Below are 22,243 nucleotides of genomic sequence, written 5' to 3' on the forward strand. Positions count from 1 at the left end.
GTGGAGGTGCGGGACCCCCAGAGGAAAGTGGAAGGGGGTAAGAGGACTCCTCTCCCTCCCGCAAAAGCAGTGACCCAAGGTGCAGGACCACACACAGCTCTGAGATGAAAGGGGGGAGGGGCAGCCCTCTGAGGAACACCTTCACTCTCCAAGTTCCCTCACAGCCCGTGGGAAAGCCCCACGCAGAGGTGACTAAGCTATTGTGGGGGTGTCTTCATCAAGCCAGCACCCCAGAAGAGAAGATAGTGAGGGCAAAGCAAGAACACCCCTGGGATCATGCAGGTGAAAGAAAGCACCCCTTCCCCTACCTGGCGCTCCAGCTCAGCCAGTCAGCCAGAGTGCCTGCACCTAGGTTAAAAAAACAGCAGCTGTGAGCCAGCAAACCGGAAATCACAGGCAGGACCTATCAGCGTAGATTCTAAAGACAGGCACAGACGCCAGGGGTCACAGCAAGCTCAGAATACACAGCTCTTGACCCCCAGCCAGTGTTGCCAGGTGGAAGCTGCAATCAGATACTATCACTATGCGGAGGTACAAATCCACACCATCAAACAGTATGAAGAAATATATTAATACTCCAGACCAGAAGGAAAATGACAAGAACTCAGAAATCAACCCTGAAAGCACAGAAATCTATAATCTAAATGACAGAGAATTCAAAATAGCTATCATTAAAAAACTCAACAAGTTACAAGAAAATACAGATAGACAGTGCAATGAAATCAGTTACTTCTTCACAAAAGAGATTGAAACTACAAAGAAAAACCAATCACAAATGTTAGATATGAAAAACACAATGGATGAGATAAAGAAAAATCTGGACCCTGAATAACAGAGCCAATATCATGGAGGAGAGAATCAGCAGTCTGGAGGACAGAAATACAGAAATGCTTCAGAAGGAGGAGGAGTGAGAACTAAGACTAAAAAGAAATGAAGAAATTCTCCAAGAAATATCCAACTCAATTAGGAAATGCAACATAAGGATTATAGGTATTCTAGAGGACTTCAGAGAAGGAGAATGGAGTAGAAAGCTTGTTCAAAGAAATAATAGCTGAGAATTTCCCAAACCTGGGGAAGGAGTTGGAAATACAAGTGAAAGAAGCTAACAGAACTCTGAATTCTATCAATGTTAAAAGATCTTCCTCAAGGCATATAGTAGTAAAGCTGGCAAAAGTCAAGGACAAAGAAAAAATGTTAAGGGCAGCAAGGCAGAAGAAAACAACTTACAAAAGAACCCCTATCAGGCTTTCAGTGGTTTTCTCAGCAGAAACCTTACAGGCTAGGAGAGAATGGAATGATATATTCAAAATTCTGAAAGACAAAAACTTTCAGCCAAGAATACTCTATCCAGCGAAAATATCCTTCAGGTATGATGGAGAAATAAAACCTTTCCCAGATAAACAAAAGTTACGGGAGTTCACTGCCACAAGATGCCCCCTACAAGAAATGCTCAAAAAAGCCCTCATACCTGAAAAACAAAAGGGGTTACAAAGACTGGAGTAAGGAGATAAATAGGTAGACAAAATCAGAAAATTGCAGCTCTCTATCAGAACAATTATAGCAAACGATTATAACATTAAAGATAAGGGGAAGGAAAATATCAAAAATAAATAAAATCTCGTCATTTTAACCACAAACTCACAACACAAGACAGAATAAGTTGTGACAATAACAACTTAGAAAGGGAAGAGGAAAGGATGGAATTGGCTTAGTCTAAGGAAATAAGAGGCTATGAGAAAATGGACTATCACATCTACCAGATTTTTTATACAAACCTCATGGCAACCACTAAACAAATAATCAGAACAGAGACACAAATGATAAATAAAGAGAAAACTAAGAAACCATCATAGAGAACTACCCAACTGAATTGGTAACCCAAAATACATGTGACAAGAAACAAGGGAAATGCAGAAGAACCTGAAAATGAGCAATAAAATAGCAGCATTAAGCCCTCATATATCAATAATCACTCTAAATGTAAATGGATTGAATTCTCCAATCAAAAGACACAGAGTGGTGTCTTTTGACAATATGCTGCCTCCAGGGAACACATGTCAGCTCTAAAGAAAACACAGGCTCAGAGTGAACGGATGGAAGATGATACTCCAAACTAATGGCAAACAAGGAAAGTAGGTGTTGCCATACTTAAATCAAAGTAGACTTCAAGATAAAACAGGTAATGAGACACAAAGAGGAGCAGTATATAATGATAAAAGGGACACTCCACCAAGAAGACATAACACTTATAAATATATATGCACCCAACACAGGATCACCAAAGTACATAAAGCAACTATTAACAAATCTAAAAGGAGATATTAACAACAACACAATAATAGTAGAGGACTTTAACACGCCACTTACATCAATGGATAGATCATCAACAAGGAAATACTGGATTTAAAAGAAAAACTACACCAGATGGACTTAACAGATATATATAAAACACTCCATCTGAAAACAGCAGCATACACATTCTTCTCAAGTGCACATGGAACATTTTGAAGGATAGACCATATGTTGGGAAACAAGGCAAGCCTCAATAAATTTAAGGAGATTGAAATCATATCAAGCATCTTTTCTGACCATAATGCTATGAAACTAGAAATCAACTACAAGAAAAAAGCTGGGAAGGTGGCAAATATGTGGAGACTAAACAACATGCTACTGAACAACCAATGGATGATTGAAGAAATTAAAGGAGAAAAACCAAAACATATGCAGAGACAAATGAAAATGAAAATACACCATACCAACCCATATGGGATGCAGCAGTTTGCTAAATGGTCCTAAGAGGGAAACTCATAGCAATACAAGCCCACCTTAAACAAGAAAAATCTCAAATAACCAATCTTAAACTACACTTAACAGAATTAGAAAAAGAAGAACAAAGCCTAAAGTCAGCAGAAGGAGGGAAATAATAAAAATTAGAGCAGAAATAAATGAAATTGAAACAAACAAAAAAAACAGTAGAAAGCATCAATGAAACTAAGAGCTGGTTCTTTGAGAAGATAAACAAAATTGACAAATGCTTAGCCAGACTCACTAAGAAAAAAAGAAAGAAGGCTCAATAAATAAAATTAGAAATGAAAGAGGAGAAATTACAACAGATATCACAGAAATACAAAGGATTATAAGAAAATACTATGAAAAACTACATGCCAACAAACTGGACAACCTAGAAGAAACGGATAAATTCTCAGACTCATACAACCTCCCAAAACTGAATCAAGAAGAAACAGAGAATCTGAACAGGTCAATCACAAGTAAAGAGATTGAAACAGTAATCAAAAACTTTCCCAAAAATAAAAGTCCAGCACCAGATGGCTTCTCTGGAGAATTCTACCAAACATTCAAAGACTTAATACCTATCCTTCTCAAACTATTCCAAAATATTGAGGAAGATGGAACACTTCCTAACACATTCTACAAGGCCAACATCACCCTGATCCCAAAGCCAGACAAGTACAACACAAAGAAGGAAAATTACAGGCCAATATTGATGATGAACATAGATGCAAAAATCATCAACAAAATATTGGCAAACTGAATACAGCAATACATCAAAAAGATCATATACCATGATAAAGTGGGATTTACATGAGGGACAGAGGGATGGTTCAACATCCACAAATCAATGTGATATACCACATTAACAAAATAAGTGATAAAAATTACACAATCATCTCAATAGATGCAGAGAAAGCATGTGACAAGATCCAACATCCATTTATGATAAAAATTCTCAATAAAATGAGTATAGAAGGAAAGTACCTCAACATAATAAAAGCCATATATGACAAACCCACAGCCAACATCATACTCAATGGAGAAAAACTGAAAGCCATTCCTCTGAGAACAGGAACAAGACAAGGGTGGGTGCCCACTCACGCCACTTATTCAACATAGTACTGGAGGTTTTGCCCTGAGCAAGTAGGCAAGAAAAAAGAAATAAAAGGAGTCCAAATAGGCAATGAAGAAGTGAAACTCTCGCTGTTTGCAGACGACATGATTTTATATATCCCTAAAGAATTTTATATATAACCCTAAAGAATTGATCGGAAAACTATTAGAAATAATTAACAACTACAGAAAAATTGCAGGGTACAAAATCAACTTACAAAAATCAGTTGCATTTCTATACTCTAATAACAAACTAACGGAAAGAGAAATCAAGAATATAATCCCATTTACAATCGCAACAAAAAGAATAAAATATCTAGGAATGAATTTAACCAAGGAGGTGAAAGACCTATACAATGAAAACTATAAGACATTATTGAAAGAAATCGATGATGACATAAAGAAATGGAAAGATATTCCATGCACATGAATTGGAAGAATAAATATAGTTAAAATGTCCATTCTACTGAAAGCAATCTACAGATTCAGTGCCATCCCAATCAGAATCCCAATGACATTCTTCATGGAAAGAGAACAAAGAATCCTAAAATTCACATGGGGCAACAAAACACCTTGAATAGCTAAAGCAACCCTGAGAAAAAAGAATAAAGCGGGAGGCATCACAATCTCTGACTTCAAAATATACTACAAAGCTATAGTAATCAAAACAGCATGGTATTGGCCCAAAAACAGACACACAGATCAATGGAACAGAATTGAAGGCCCAGAAATAAAAGCACACATCTGTGAACAGCTAATTTTCGAAAAAGGAGCTAAGAACATACAATGGAGAAAGGAAAGTCTTTTCAATAAATGGTGTTGGGAAAACTGGACAGCCACATGCAAAAGAATGCAAGTAGACCATTATCTTTCGCCATACACAAAAATTAACTCAAACTGGATCAAAGACTTGAAGGAAAGACCTGAAACCATAAAACTCCTAGAAGAAAATATAGACAGTACATTCTTTGACATCGGTATTAGAAGGATCTTTTCGAATACCATATCTACTAGGACAAGGGAAACAAAAGAAAAAATAAACAAGTGGGACTTCATCAGACTTCAGAGTTTCTGCAAGACAAAGGAAACCAGGAACAAAATGAAAAGACAACCCACCAACTGGGAGAAAATATTTGCAAATCATATATCCAACAAAGGGTTAATCCTCAAAATACATAAAGAACTCACAAAACTGAACAACAAAAAGACAAACAACCTGATCAAAAAATGGGCAGAGACTATGAACAGACTTTTTTCCAAAGAAGATATACAGTTAGCCAATAGGTGCATGAAAAGATGTTCACCATCACTAATCATCAGGGAAATGCAAATCAAAACTATACTAAGATATCACCTTACACCCGTTAGAATGGCTATAATCACCAAGACAAAAAATAACAAATGTTGGAGAGGATGTGGAGAAAAGGGAACCCTCAATACACTGCTGGTGGGAATGCAAACTGGTGCAGCCACTACGGAGAACAGTATGGAGATTTCTCAAAAAATTAAAAAGAGAAATACCATATGACTCAGCTATCCCACTACTGGGTATCTATCCAAAGAACTTGAAATCAACAATTCAAAGAAACTATGCACCCCTATGTTCAATGCAGCATTATTCACTATAGCCAAGAAGTGAAGCAACCCAAGTGCCCACTGACTGATAATTGGATAAAGATGTGGTATATATATACAACAGAATACTATTCAGCCATAAAAGAGACAAAATCATCCCATTTGCAACAACATGGATGGACCTTGACGGTATTAGGTTAAGCAAAATAAGCCAGACAGAGAAAGACAAACACCGTATGATTTCACTCATATGTGGGAGATAAACTAACACACGGACAAAGAGAACAATTTAGTGGTTACCAAATGGGAAGGGAGCTGGGTGGCAGGCACAAGGGATGAAGGGGCACATTTATATGGTGATTGACGAATAATAATGTACCACTGAAATTTCACAATCTTATAAACTATTATGACCTCAATAAAAGAAAAAAAACTAACCAATTACAAAGGGAAAATGGTAATGATAACAGACACGGTGACTTGATGGCAAGTGATCAAGGTTAACCGGTGGTGGAACAGGTGAACATCAAGTGCCCAAGGATGGGATGCAATGCACATCTGTGTTGTGGTTTCCTGCCAAGCATGTCCTGATTATGAAGGAAGATTGGATGGACCCAGCTCGAGAGTCATCCTAGATTTTAAGGCCTGTAATCTTCAAACCTGTTGAGTTCACGAAAGACAGGGAAAGACTGAGGGCCTGTTCCAGACTGAAGGAGACTGAAAGGAACATGACCTCTAAATGATTGGTGATCTGAGACCAAATATGAAAAAGACACATTGTTGGGACTTTTGGCAAAATTATTTCAACTTATTTTGAAAAGGAAAAAATGAAAATTAAACGCCTGCAAATTTGATAATGTTATATACAAGTTCACTTATAATCAAAGACTAGGGAAAAATGCCCCAGAAGACATGCATCTTGTTACAAATGAGGCAATTTGGGGATGATCTTAAGCTTCGTATGTATATCCCCATTTTGGCATTTATTTTGTTGTTTTGCAAATATTTGGTACTTGCTTGTTACCCCACAAGACTATACTGGAAGAGGAATTTTTGCTTGATTTATCAAGACCCCAGATTCCATCCTCATCATGACTATCATCCTCACAGCCCTCCTAATCACTCTCACTTATTCAAAGATGATTTTAGCAAGCAGATCCTAGACTGTTCGCCCCAAGCTCTGCTGGCATACTGGATATCTTCAATGCTCATTAACTAACTCCTAGTTAGTCAGCTAACTCCTTTTCTTTTGGATTCGTGACCTCTTCAGTTCCAATTCATCCACTTACTTCCCATTTTACATCTCAGACCTTGTCATCACCAGCATCTGCTGCAAAAGCTGTAACTCTATGCCACCATGCTCTCATCTATAAAATAAGGAACCTGGCCAGATATGAATAATCCTCATGTCTCCAGTGACTACCATGTACAGGCACTGTGAGGTAGGTATTATTATTACGCCCAATTTACAGACAATAAAACTAAAAATGTTAAGTCCAAAGACATAAAACTAATGACTGATAAATCCAGGATTCAAATCTAGAGTCTCTGGTGCTCTTACCTCTATTATACTGCATTCTTTATAGGATCTATAAAGGAACTTTCCAGCTTAAACCTTCCGACATTCACTGAAAAAGGAATGAGCTAAGGTAGAGAAGAGAGTAACTGTACTTATAAATTATAATGCTGAGTTTGTTAGTGTGAGGTTTCTTACACTGATAATTTCTGTTTTAAAGTGATTTACACATAAACGTTTCTCATTTTAGTCCCAAATTAATTACCAAAGGAAGAAATGCGGAAAGATCCTTAACAATGGAACAAAAAAATTGAAACACACTCACAAGCTCTCCATAACGTGCAGCTGAAATCATACGTGGAGGAAAATTCCCTGTGCTGCTGAAACATAATCCCCCTGTCTTCGTAAATAAATAAGAAAAAAAATTCCATAAAATTCCAGTATATGGAAAGGTATAAGCAATTTAATTTTAAAATATATACTTTATCAATTTGATTAGCCTTACTAAAATGTTAGGGTCTGAACATGCACAGGATCTGCTGATATTGATGAATGTTGGTTCACATCGAACACATCTGTCAATATAACAAAGATAATTTTTAAAATGTTAACGAATTATACTAAACCTAATCGAGAACTTGTCTTCCTAAATGCTGGATTAGAATAGATTCATTCAGCTAAGCTATTACTTGTAATAAAGTGAACAAATTAAAAATATTAACACTGATTTGAATAGTTTTATACCACTCTTTGTATTACAAAGGAAGGTCTAAATAATGAAATTAACCAACAATAGGAGAGTATTCTTTTGAAACCACTTGGAATGTACAGAATAAATAATACTGAATAGCAAAGTTTGCTAAGTCACTCAATTAACAAAAGAGCCAAAGAAATTCATATAAGTGAAACCCAATTCATTTTTATAAGTAGTTATACCAAAAATACTTTTCTTAAATACTTTGCCACAAAGCAAAAACATAATATAAGCTGAAAAGATACATGTATCGATCCCCTCATCAAATCTACAACCAATACTCTTTAAAGTCTATTCATCATCTTTGTTAATTTGAGGAAAATAGTTTATATTTTTCATTAATGAAGGATATATAGAGAGGGCGGGCACTGGACTAGTGGGGAAACAGATGGGTTTATATGAATGTTCATTACTTGCAAGATAGAGCAGGTAGGAGGAGGGGCTGGGGCACGGCACAGAACTCAAACTGGGCTTGGGAAGGTACTGAAGGGGAAGAATTGGGGATCAGCCCAGTAATCAGTATTTGGATGCTACAACCCAGGTCAGGCTGAAAGAAAAGATAATCCAACACTAAGTATCTCCAGAAGAAGCTGCTCAAGTATTTTCTATCTTAAACTTGGGAATCAAAGAGAAAACTGTGCTTAGAGGGAAGTCATCATGTAGGCATCTAAAAAAATTGAAGAAGTTGAAATAGGGATAATGTGTTTGTGTCAGAAAGAGGGAGGGGTGTATGTGTGTGGTGTGCACATATGCATGAATAAATGGGCAACAGGAAGTGATAGAGAATAGGGCTATAAATCAGGTTACTTGGGTTACTACAATTACGATTATATTTATTAATATGCTTTTTTATATAACATAATACTATATAAAGCACAGTACCTGGCACACAGTAAGTATATGGCAAACAGAAGTTACTATTATATACTATACATCATATTATAGATGATGTACAAATTACATAATAACAAACAAAAATAGCTACAGTAGTCCTCCCTTCTCCACGAGGGACACATTCCAAGACGCTCAGTGGACGCCTGAAACCGCAGATAGTACCGAACCCTATACAGTCACATGCTGCATAACAACATTTCAGTCAACGACAGACTGCATATATGACAGTGGTCCCATAAGATTAGCCTAGGTGTGTAGTAGGCTATATCATTTAGGTTTGTGTAAGTACACTCTATGATGTTTACACAATGACGAAATCGCCTAACGATGCATTACTCAGAATGTATCCCCATCATTAAGTGATGCATGACTGTATATACTATGTTTTTTCCTGTACGCACACACCTATGATAAAGTCTAATTTATAAATTAGGCATAGTAAGAGATTAACAACAATAACTAATAAGAAAATAGAACAATTATAACAATATACAGTAATAAATGTTACCGTAGATCTCAGCAACCTCAGCATGTAACTTCTTTTCCTTCCTTATTAAGTCAAGAACTTTCACCTTTTCACTTAAAGGAAGCACTTTACACCTTCTCTTTGGCGTATCCAAATTGCCAGCATCACCGCTCTTGTGCTTTGGGGCCATTATTAAGTACAATAAGGGGTACTTGAACACAAGCACTGCGATACCGTGACAGTAGATCTGAGAACCAAGACAGTTACTAAGTGACTAATGGATAGGCAGTGCATACAGTGTGGATACGCTGGACAAGGGGATGATTCACATCCCAAGCAGATTGAAGCAGAACAGCATGAGATTTCACTTCTCAGAACTGTGCCAATTTAAAACATGTGAATTGTTTATTTCTGGAATTTTCCATTTAATATTTTCAGACCGTGGTTGACCGCGGATAACTGAAACAAGGCAAGTGAAACTGCGGATAGGGGGGACTACTGTACCTTTTACTGAGCACTTACTCTGTAGCACTATGCTAGGACCTTTACATATTTATTTCTGAGCTGTGATAACAGCCATGAAGTGGGTGGTATATCCCCATTCCAAAGACAAGCGCTGACTTACTGAGCTGTCCAAGGTAAAACAACTAATAAGAGATGGAGCCAAGATTTGAACTGTATTCTGTCTCATTCTCTGGGGTTCAGCTTTTTTATCTGTTAATGCTACTTCTATCCTTCCTTGGGTTATTGTGAGGAGCAAGTGACATGATAGGAAAGTACTTTACAAAGGTATAGATTCTACATAAACACAAGATATTAAAAAAGTCAGCACCCAGCACACTGCTTACCTGTCTCCTACAGCATTTGCTACCGTAAAAGAGTTTTCATTTTCATCACAGAGCTTACAAGTTGCTTGAGACAACAACGTTCCATTAGTATCTCTTTCCACTAAATAATTTAGAAACAAAATTAAGATGTAACTCACAGTCAACATATAAGCTTCCATGTACTTAGTAAAACCCATTTGTAATTATTATTCTCATAATTCTCGAAATATCTTATTTGCATAAAAGGCATGTCAAGAATCTCCATGATAAAGTATAGAAAAGCGAAGCCTCTTAGCGGTTAAGTGCATGCACTCCGCTACTGGCGGCCCGGGTTCAGATCCCAGGCACGCACCGACCCACCGCTTGTCGGGCCATGCTGAGGCGGCGTCCCACATACAGCAACTTGCAGGATGTGCAACTATGACATACAACTATCTACTGGGGCTTTGGGGAGAAAAAGGGAAAAAAAAAAAAAGGAGGAGGATTGGCAATAGATGCTAGCTCAGGGCCGGTCTTCCTCAGCAAAAAAAAAAAAAAAAAAAAAAAGAGGAGGATTAGCATGGATGTTAGCTCAGGGCTGATCTCCCTCACAAAAAAATAAAAATAAAAAAAAAAAGAAAAGTGAAGCCTCCCCCATTCCCACATAAAAAAATACAGAAACTAATTTTCCAAATCATCATAATAATAAATTAATATTTTTTCCTCCAAAATTTTCTTAGCTCTTACCTGTATGTTCCTGTTATACTGGGTATGAGGAGAAAAGTATTTTCAGAGACTGCTGATAAGTTTCTGCAACTTAGAGGGCTTTTGGTAGTATCTATTAAAATTTTAAATTCACATACCCTACAACACTATGACTTCATTTTTAGATACCTAACCTACAGAAACACTTGTACATGTGTATAAGGATATTCATCAAAGCATTATTTGTTAGAAAACAACCTAAATACTTAAAATAGCAAAATGGTGGTATATCCATGCTGTGAAACTATGGAGTGGATTAAAAAGAATGAGGTAGATCTAACAGGTCATAATGTTAAGTGAAAAAACTATACTGTAGAACAATATTTTTGGTATGAAACATTTATTAAAATACCACTTATATTTCCTGTGGCCACAATGTATATCTGTATGTTAAAAACAGGAAAAAAAAAGATTCCAGAAGGACACACTCTCACACACACACACACCCCAAAATGGTAACAATTACTTTGGGGCTGAGGGAGTAAAAAAGAATCAGCATTGGGAAAAATGGTCAAAGATCATTAGTCTCAATGATAATGTTATCCATAATGTTTTATCCATAATGTTTTAAGTTTTTGCAAGGTGGTAAAAATTATTTTAACAAAAGGTGAACAACTTGCTCCTCCTACAGTCATCCCCATTTCAGTAAATGGCAACTCCATTTGACTATTTACTCAGGCCACAGTACTTAGAGTCTCTCTCCTCTTTTCTTCTCATGCTCCACATCAAAAAATAAAATTAAAACTAAAAAGCAGGGGCCTGACCCATGGCATGGTGGTTAAGTTCACTCGCTCTGCTTTGGTGGCCTGGGGTTCACCTGGTTCAGATCCTGGGTGCAGACCTACGCATTGCTCATCAAGCCATGCTGTGGCGGCGTCCCACATACAAAATAGACGAAGACTGGCACAGATGTTAGCTCAGGGGCAATCTTCCTCAAGCAAGAAGAGGAAGATTGCAACAGATGTTCGCTCAGAGCAAATCTTCCTCAGCAAAACAAATAAATAAATAAAATAAAATAAATCTGCAAATCCTGTCAGCTCTCTCTTCAAAATATACCCAGAAGCTGAACTATTCTCTTACCTCCACAACTATTCCCGGGGCCCAGAGCTGCCATCTATCACCTGGACTTTCGTGACAGCTTCCTAACTGGAGCCCTGGTTCTACCTTCCAGGCAGAAGCTAGAGTGAGCCTTTTAAAAACTAAGTGTGATCATTTCACTCCTCTGCAAACCTCATGGTGGTCTTCCTTCTCATGTGGGGTAGTTTCCAAGGTCACCACCACAGGCTTTTAAACGGCCTTACAGGATCTGCACACCATCACTCCCAACTTCTCAGACCCGCCTGCTTCTGCTTTCCTCCTCCTTTGCTTCAGCCACATTATGGTGCTTGCTGACCCTTGAATATGCCCCCATTTTAGGACCTGTGCACTTGCTATCCCCTCTACTAGAATGAGTTCCTCAGACATCTACATGGCTCTGTCCCTCACTTCCTTCAAGTCTTTGCTCAGATGTCACCTTTCCAGAGAGGTGTTCCATGATCGTCTATGTAAAATAACACCCTGCTCTCTTCCTTGCCCTGCCTTATGTGTCTTCACAGCACTTACTACCACCTGACATATACCCAGTCATCTGTTTATTGTCTTTCTCTTGCCACAAGAACGTAAGTTTGATTCACTGCTGTATCCCAGCATCTAGCAGGTGGTGCTCAATAAACTTTTTTTTTAATTAGAATGATTTAAAATTGAGGGATTTCATATAAAAATTTATATTTCTGGCATGTCTTCAAAAACAAGACAATCTAGTTTCATGTGACCCACGTTCTTACATGACAACAGTCTGCTGGAGCTGAACTGGGGCTACCTACTGCCCTTTAGCTTAACTGTCCTTCTGCTAAATAAAGTTTTAAAAATTTATTTTAAAATTTATTTTAACTTTTTATCAACAAATATTTATGAATAAATGAATAAGTATGATGACACTTCCATAAATATTTTCAAGGATATATAGAGACATATAAATACACAAAGCATTCCTGGAAGAATATAAAAGAAACTTAATAGTGGTTACATTTGAAGACTGGGAATGGGAGTGAGGATAAGAGGAAAGGACCTTTGGTTTTTATTTTGTATTTTTCTATACTATTTAAATTTCTAACCATACGCATGCATTATAATTTTAAAAACTAAAATTTTGAAGTTGAAGTTGATAAATACAGATTCATGTATTTTTAAACAGTAGATCTATATGTGCTCTTTTGGATCTATCTCCAAAATACACTACACAGAAACACTCTGAAATATTTGCACATAAGAAAAAAAACTTCACAAGGATAGAGAAGTAACAATTACCTTAGGGTAACTTCTGGAAAATGAAATAGGTGGGGAGTGTAGACTTTCACTTCTCATTTTATAGCCTCAAGAATTATTTGATATTTTTAATCATGTGTACTTACTGTCTTAATAATTTTTAAAAAATTATTTACCTGATAACCCAGGCATTTTCTTCTTCTATCAAAAATGGGAAGAGTTGGGAGAAGCTGTGTAAGAAGAAAGATGTACCCTCTTTCTGTCCACTCTTCCATTCCTCCCCAACCCCTCTTGCAAATCCACAGAAGAAACTGACAGCAAGTGCAAGGTGGCTCTAAGGAGCTCACACCATACAGAATTTTAAATATGTAATAGTAGCCTCTAAAATAGTGAAATATGGGGGCCGGCCCAGTGGCGCAAGAGGTTAAGTGCGCACGCTCTGCTGCGGCGGCCCGGGGTTCGCACTGACGCACCTCTTGGCAAGCCATGTTGTGGCAGCGTCCCATATAAAGTGGAGGAAGAGGGGCACAGATGTTAGCCCAGGGCCGGTCTTCCTCAGCAAAAAAAGAGGAGGATTGGCAGATGTTAGCACAAGGCTGATTTTCCTCACAAAAAATAAAAATAAAAAAAATAAAAATAAAAAAATAAAATGGTGAAATATGTTTCCACAGCTGACCCAACCTTAAGGGGTCACTAGGTGTCAGAGCCACTGTTTAGAACCCCTGGAATCGAGCCTTCATTCTCAACAACTCACTGAAACTGCAACTTCAGCACCAGTGATTTCTGACTGCCAAAAGTAACCTCAGTAACTTAGTCCACACTGACTTCTCCACAACATTTGAATCTATGGACCCATCATCGCCTTCACTCCCACTTAGAAATCCCAGAGATATTTGTGACTTTTCCCTTTTCCTCATCCCCATATTCCTCCACTCATCTAGGTCTATTATCATCCTTTTAATGTTTCTAGCATCTACTCCTTTGAGTATAATTTGTCTTAACTCTGGTTCAGGTCCTTATATCCTCATGTCTACAGAACAGCCTTAGCCTCTTCAGTTCTCCCTACTTTTGGCCTTCCATTCCTTAAATGTAAACTTCATGAGGGCAGGGACTTTGTTTACTGTATTCTGTTCATTGCTTTATCCCTCGTGCCCCTGGACAATGCCCAGCACATAGCAGGAGTTCAATAAATATTTGTTGAATGAACATACACAACAGATGGCTGCCAGATTAATCTTAATCATTCTCCTGTTCAAAACCTTCAAGGAAATACCTATGCCTACAGAACATCCTACCATTCAAGGCCTTCCACAGTCTGGACCAATGCACCTAGCAAATTGTTATCTCATTGTCCCTTCACATTCCATCTGGATGTTTACATTTGTAATAACACCCTTACTCACACTGTTCTTTCTGCCTGGAATGTTCTCCTCTTTCTTCCTACCTTTTGAAATCCCATTAATCCTTCAAGGTCCAGCTATTACACTGCCTCCTCATGGCAATCCTCTCAAACAAGCCTGGTTGAAGTGAGTTCTTCCTTATAGAGCATTTACTGTCTATAGTGCTCATTTGATGATTTAATATATGTGACCCTTGTGAAAATCGTTTATTGCTATCTTGCTCTGCAAACTACTTTTCCATATGCATGTCCTGCCTTCTAACGAAATAAATTGATGGCAAGGATTTTTATTCTTTTTAAAAAATTAATTTTTGAAAAGGTAATGCATAAATAAAGTTTAAAAATAAAAGGCACATAAGAATTTAAAGTGAAAATTAAGTCTCTTCCCAACTCCTTTCCCCCAGACACCCAGTTTTCTACCCTGGAGACAATAGTTATCAGTTTCTTATGAATTCTTCCAGAAACTGGCTATGTATAAGCACATATGCATAGATAATCTTTTTTAGAAAGCATAAATGGTAGCATACCAAAAACATAAAACAGAGCTTATGATAAATAGCAAGTACTCAATACATATTTGTAGATGAATGAATAAACTTTTCTATACCTTGCTTTTTTACTTAACATATCTTGATTTCTTTTCATAGCAATACTTATAGAACTGCATTATTTTTCTATAGCCACATCCTATACCATTGTATGGATGTACTATAGTTTATTTGTCCAATATTCTCTTGACAGACTTTTACATTGTTTATAATCTTTTGTCTTGGGAATAATGTTGCAATAAGAAACCACGCATACACTTCTGCAGACATATATTTACCTATACTGGAACAAGAAATTTCTAGACAAGGGCCACTGGGCAATGATCTGCATTTGATAAATATTGTCAAGTTGCTCTCCATAGATATTGCGCCAATTTATTCTTCTCTAATAATATATGAATGACTATTTCCCTGTATCCTGTACCCCTTGCAAACACACTGTCAAAGTTCAAAAGTTTGATAAAAAAATCTGGTAGGTTAAAAATAAAATTTACTTTAAAATTAAAATTTTAATATTATTCTAAGGTTGAGCATTTTTTTCATGTTTAAATATTTTTTTCTCTGTGAAAATTATTCATGATTTTTGGCCATTTTTAAAATTCAGTTATTCATCTTGCTCTTAATTATCTGTAGAAGCTTTACATGTATTGTAGAACTTAGCCCTCTGTCTGTTATATGCATCATAAATTTTCTCTAGTTTGTAGTCTTTTTTATGATGTTGTTTATATTTTTTTTCTTGTGGTGTTTTTTTATTTTTATGTAGTCAAATTTACCAGTTTTTCCTTCTATAGCTCCTGGGTTTTTTCCCATACTTAGAAAACCTATTCCACAAAAAGACTATAAAATTTTTCCTTATTTTTTATGAACTTTCATAGATTCATATTTAATATTTAAATATTTGACTGACCTGAAACTTGTTTTTCTTTAAGGAATAAGGTGGAAACCCAACTTTGTATTTTCCCAGTTTCCCCAACAACATTTATTAATCAATCTTTTCTCCATTGATACGAAATGGCACTTTTATCACATACCCACATTCCCATACAGGCTGAATCTATTTTGATTTTCCACTTAAAGCTCCATCCACCAGTATGTGTTACTCATATGCTAGCCACACATTATTATAGTAGCTATAAAGTGTACATAATATCTGAAGCAGCTGTTTCCTCTTTCCTTTTTCGGAATTTTCTTAGGTTTTCACATATTTTTCCAGATAAACTTTAGAATTAGTTTGTGTGGTCCCTAAAACAGACAAACAAAATCTTACCAGAATTTATTAGGGCCCCTTTAAACATAGAGACTGGTATTGGGAGAGCTGACATCTTATAACATTTAATCTCTCCATCCAAGAATGAGGTATGTATTTCATTTATTAAAGCCTACCTTTGTGTCCCACAGTAGCATTCTAAGGTTTCTTCAATTAATTTATCTTGCGCATTTCTTCTAAAGTTTAAGCTTAGGTGTTTTTCTCTTTTTTGTTGTTACTGTAGATGAGATCTTTTCTTCCTTCACATTTTCTAAAGGATTGTTGTTTGGATAGAATTTCTGGATACTAATTTTGTATCCAGGAACCTATACTGTTTAAAATTTTTAGTGTTTCCCTTGGGTTTTCTAAACATATAATGAAATCATTGGAAATTAATAATGTTTACCTTTTTAATTACTCTACGATCTATCTCTTTCTAACGGCATACTTTACATCTTTATCTGGGTTCTGACATTAATAAAAATGCTTATAATTTTTCCCTGTTAAGCATCATGTTGGCTTTTGAGTTGAAACATACATATTTTATCACGTTATGTTACGGAAGTGTCCATCTAACCCTACATTATTAAGAATCACTTTTCTAATCAGGTAGGGCTTTTTATTCTCTTCCCAATCCCTGCTGCTGTCTTAAACATCATTAAATTTTGGACAACATAAAAAGAAATACTGTTAAGAAATCACCAAGCTATTCCAATTAACGTCTTTATCAAAAACAAACACGAATCAAGATTCACCACTACTATTTCATGAAGAATCTACTTCTTACCTAAAATATGGCCGGTGGGACAGTGGCATTTGCCTTCTGTAGTTAAACCACTAGGGCAGGAAATGCAGTTCCAGCCATCTTGAGTAACACCTTTCTAAATTAAAAAAAAAAAATTATTTTCTCCTTAACTGATTATATAAGTTCAAAAAGCCACAATAGTGTATAATTTGTAGTTAATATTCAAATAAATCATAAACATATGAGCCACATAAAAATTTCCTGGATAGCCAATTTGTACTTATATTTCCAAATGGAGCTATACATTATGACTATGTACTGATGACTATTAACTCTGGCCAATAATTCTTTCTTCTTCATGATTTTCAGTTCAAATGAGTCCTTACTTTCATAATTAATATTGTCATTGAGTTTTTCCATTTATAAAGATAAAACAACAAAATTCAACAAGATTTTATCAATAGATAGCCAATTAATAGGTTAGTCTTATTTGTTCTAAAATAATTATTCTAATTTTTAAAAATTCAAATACCTTAGCTTTTAAAAACTGTTATGATTCAAAATGGGTGAATTTTATGGTATATAAATTATATGTAAATAAAGTTGTTAAAATTAAATTATGAGGATATTTCCTCCTATCCATTAATAGCTTGTATTAATAAAGGTTTTTGATAAAATATGACATCATTCAAAATTGGGCTTATTATATTACATTGTTTAGGAAAAACCTGGGGAACATACAGTAATTATAGTACAAACATGGATGTAACCAAAATTAACGGAGAACAATGGCAATAACAAAACAATGCCACAAATTATTTTAAATTTTGGTTGAAAAGACTGAATGTGTTCATAATTAAATTCACTCATCTACTTTTCTTTATAACTGAGTTACTCTAAGAGGAAAAATAGACACAAATTTTCAAAGCTTTTTGGTTTTCTGGATTCCAGATTTTAAAAACTAAAGCAATACATTTCTGTTTTTTCTAAGTTTGCATAAAATTTCACTTATCTCCCAAAATCTATTCAAACAAAAACAAAGTTAGCTTAATAATTGTAAAGTTTGTGGGAAAATATTAGAGTACAGCATCTAGTCATAGTTTAAAAAATAAAGACATTTAATTTACTTTTTACAGTAAAATTATTTAAAAATAAATACTCCATACCATGTTTTCTGGGCACTTTTTACAAATAATATCAGGTCCTCCATTATTAGAGATCATCTGAAATCCTGGTAGACACACACATGAAGTTCCTAAAAAGAAAAGAGCCAACTTTGACCTTGGTAAATAAAAATAAAATTCCAAGATAGGGAAACTTGTAATAATTCTTAAGATCTTGAAAAGCAGCATAGTAGTTAAGAGCAAGACTCTGGAGCCAGTACTGCCTTGGTTCAAATGCAGAAACATACTCCTTGGGTTCTAATCTTGATTCTGCTACTTGGTTGCATAACCTTGAACAAGGTACTCAATTTCTCTGTGCCTGGGCTTCCACTTTGGCAAAATGAGGACAACAGTACCTACCTCACAGGGTTAGGATGAGTATTAGTTACGTATGCATATGTATTAGTTACATGTCAGTATGTAAAGGTCTTAGAATACGTCTGGCACACAGTAGGCATTGTGCTTGCTACCATAATAACTAAACTATTAAATTACTGGATTAAACTAATAAACTATTGATTTATTGCTATGGGAAATTTTACCTTTCTATTTCACCCAATCATACACATATATTCAATGAATTCAAATTTACTTTGTCAGAACAAAACCTTATTAGGAAAGTTACCTTGATTAGAGTAAAAATCACTGTTTTCCTCTGTTTGGACAGATAGTAAACATTATAAGATAATCACTATTCAACTTGCTGGGTAGGTAAGGACGGCATTTTCGGGCCGGCCCTGTGGCTTGGTGGTTAAGTGCGCGCGCTGCGATGCTGGTGGCCCGGGTTCGGATCCCGGGTGCGCATCGAGGCACCACTTCTCCGTTCATCCTGAGGCCGAGTCCCACATACAGCAACTAGAAGGATGTGCAGCTACGACACACAACTATCCACTGGGGCTTTGGGGGGAAAAATAAAATAAATAAAATCTTTAAAAAAAAAAAAAAAAAAAAAAAAAAAAAAAAAGGACGGCATTTTCTAAGGAGGCATTAAGTGGAAACAGCACCCACAGGAATCTATGTAATAGAACGCATATGATATCTGGGTTCATAATGCTTTCTCATTCATATTTCCTCAGCTGCCGAGCCTGACCTGTCCTATACAATGAATTGCATGAGGATATATCACATTTGAAGATGGCAGAAAATTAATACCACGGGTGACTAAATCAAGATTAAAAACATCTTAGACTTTAGAATACGGGAAAAGTCTTATTCTGAGCAGTGCAGGGAGGAGAACTAGGATCAAATGATGGATGTATCAAGAAAAAAAAATAAGCTTAATCTAAAGAGACTTTAAGAGCAATTAGTAATATTCAACAATAAAAGGGATAAGTCCTAAGGAAATCTATAATATTAAGGACACACTATAGAGTGGAAATACAAAGTTGGAGACTGAGAGCAGAGAGACACTTCCAGAGTCCCCCAGTCCTAATTTAGGCGACACAGAAGACATTACAACATCATCTGGGCTTCAATTTCCTAATCTGTAAAATGAGATGACTGGACCTGATCATGGTTAAGGTCCCTTCCAGCTCTCAGTTCCTGGGATTTGAAAAGCAAGATGACGGGCTATTCAAGTTCACACGCGCTAATTTGCATTCCCTTCCCAACCTGTCCTGTCTCCCGCTCCTCTGCACCTCAGGTTACTCCTCCATTTCTTTTCTACCTTCGGGGGGCGGCTTTCCAGGTGCCTCTCTAAAGACCCCTCGGACGAGGAATGGGGGACTGGCGACGGCTCACAGGGTTGCGGGCTCGGGATTCCCCAACCTCATCACCGTGCAAGCTGCAATCCTCAAAGGGAACCCTTCTCTCAGGCGCCGGCGGTTACCTTTCCTGAAACATTCTTCCCGCAGATGAAACGGTGTTCCAGCGACGCCGGGGTCTGGGAGCAGCGCCAGGGCGGCAATGTTACTTTCCAGAGCCCACCCCAAACGTCTCACCTCGGGAGTCCTGCCTCTGATTGGCTCCACACGAGACACAGGAGAGCGCGGAGATATCGAAGTACTGGTTGTGGCCGCACGTCTCCGGCTGCCGGAAAGGTAAGGAGAAGGTCTGGGCCTGTGAGAGGCGAGGGAGGACCAACAGGAGGAGCGCAGTCACAGCCACAGGGGAAGAGGTGGACCAAGCCTCCATGGCCGCCGCGGCCCCACCGCCGCCCGTCACCATGGTGCAGACGCCGGCGGCGATCAGCCCCATCAGCCTCTGCGGCGAGTCCGCGGAGCCGATTGGACAACTCCCGGCCTGGGGTTCCGGAAGTATCTGCCTGCACTGCCTGGTTGCTAGGTTACCAAAGCCCGGAAGCTGCCTAGTCCGAGAAAGGATGGGTTGGAGGAAAGCTAACCCTGGATCCTGCAGGCGCGACCGCCTGTTTCAAAAGGTTGTTTCAAACTCTGGGACGCGACCCATTAGCGGGACGTGAAATCAATTTAGGAGGTCGGGAAATAGGATACCACAGCAAAGAAAATATCTGATTGTACCACAAAATTAAGAGTATTGTTTCATTAAACTGTTGAATGATGATTACCTCAGAATTTATCCAGACTGGGTCGTGGTGAAGGAGACATTCCATCAATGTATTTGTCAAAATACATTTGTCAGGGGCCGCCCCGTAGCGCAAGAGGTTAAATGCGCGCGCTCCGCTGCGGCCTGGGGTTCCTGGTTCCGATCGATCCCTGAGTGTGCATGACACACCGCTTGTCAGGCCATGCTGTGGCTGCGTCCCATATAAAGTGGAGGAAGATGAGCACGGATGTTAGTCCAGGGCCAGTCTTCCTCAGCAAAAAGAGGAGGATTGGCAGATGTTAGCTCAGGGCTGATCTTCCTCACAAAAAACAAAACAAACAAAAAATACATTTGTCAAAAACGTGGGGAAAACACCTATTTGAAATATGCAATGCTGGAAGATTGGCTCAAGCACTAAAAAAAAGATCTTCCTGCCAGACCTTTCTTTGTGTTTCTACTTTCCTTGTTTTGAGGATAGGAAATAATGTATATAAAATGAAATAATCTTTACACTACTTGTTAATAAAGAAGGAACCTAATTTTTTAAATCAAATTTACACATACATGAATTTTGTCTTTCAAAGTAGGCACCCTTGGAGGCTGTTAGCCCCAAAACATTTTAGAATTACCTTCAGAGCCAGTTTATAGATCATAAAAGAAAATATAGAGATATATATATATATTTTTGTGAGGAAGATGGGCCCCTGAGCTAACATCTGCCAATCCGCCTCTTTTTTTGCTAAGGAAAACTGGCCCTGGCCTAACATCCATGCCCATCTTCCTCCACTTTTATATGGGACGCCGCCACAGCATGGCCTGACAGCAGAGCCTCGTTGCGTGCCTGGGATCCAAACTGGCGAACCCCGGGCCACTGCAGCGGAGTGTGCACACTTAACCGCTTGCGCCACCAGGCCGGCCCAGAAAAAAATATTTCTTAATATTTAAATCTCACTTCTGTTTTTGTTGTATTTTGTTTGTTTGATTGTTGTTATTTTGTCCTCCTCTCCCCTTCCCAATAAAATCAGCCGGCATAATTTTAAGCCACTTTATTCATCAGTAGTAGCTTGAAATGACTTTTGGCTTTCTCAAAAAACAAATTTTGGGGCTGGCCTGGTGGCACAAGCAGTTAAGTGCACGTGCTCCGCTGCGGGGGCCCGGGGTTCGCTGGTTCGGATTCCGGGCGCGCACTGATGCACCACTTGCCAAGCCATGCTGTGGTGGCATCCCATGTAAAGTAGAGGAAGATGAGCATGGATGTCAGCCCAGGACCAGTCTTCCTCAGCAAAACAAAAGAGGAGGATTGGCAGATGTTAGCTCAGGGCCGATCTTCCTCACCAAAAAAAAAAAAAAACTGTAAAATAAATTTCCATTAAAAAAACAAATTTTGTAATAAAAATGATAATTTGTCACTATTAAGGAAAATACACACACACACACACAATATTCTCAATGCATGTGGAAAACACATTTAAGGAAGTTACATAACTTTAACCATTAGCTACCATTAGGCCTAGAGTTCCTCATGTGTCCTTCCCCAAAAAAACCAGCATTCACTTAGTCACTAATATCTATGACACAGGAGGTGTATGTTCTGCAAACTCTTCCTTAAAGAGGACTTCTAAAAAATGTTTTTGAGTAATTACCGTGTTGTTGG

General features: G+C 37.6%; 1 protein-coding gene across 3 annotated transcripts in view; it reads right to left on the bottom strand.

Moving 5' to 3' along the window:
- The window catches only part of TMEM67 (transmembrane protein 67), a 56,919-nt gene extending 36,636 nt beyond the window's left edge, over positions 1–20,283 (bottom strand). For 2 of the 3 annotated variants that reach the window (XR_015555981.1, XM_004431167.3), the window contains exons 1-6: positions 20,028–20,283; positions 18,091–18,179; positions 16,967–17,060; positions 9,960–10,059; positions 7,503–7,572; positions 7,323–7,397 (exon numbers count right to left, since the gene is read on the bottom strand). Coding sequence is in view for 2 of the 3 variants with exons in the window: in XM_004431167.3 (XP_004431224.2) it covers positions 7,323–7,397; positions 7,503–7,572; positions 9,960–10,059; positions 16,967–17,060; positions 18,091–18,179; positions 20,028–20,283 (684 nt within the window). In the remaining variant the exon portion in view is untranslated. The remainder of the gene's footprint in view (positions 1–7,322; positions 7,398–7,502; positions 7,573–9,959; positions 10,060–16,966; positions 17,061–18,090; positions 18,180–20,027) is intronic. The other variant, XM_087447655.1, reaches the window with a different exon arrangement.
- Positions 20,284–22,243: the final 1,960 nt, after the last annotated feature.

This window comes from Ceratotherium simum, chromosome 23, assembly GCF_057802395.1.
Source record: "Ceratotherium simum simum isolate JZ-2026a chromosome 23, ASM5780239v1, whole genome shotgun sequence".
NCBI classification, from domain to species: Eukaryota; Metazoa; Chordata; class Mammalia; order Perissodactyla; family Rhinocerotidae; genus Ceratotherium; species Ceratotherium simum.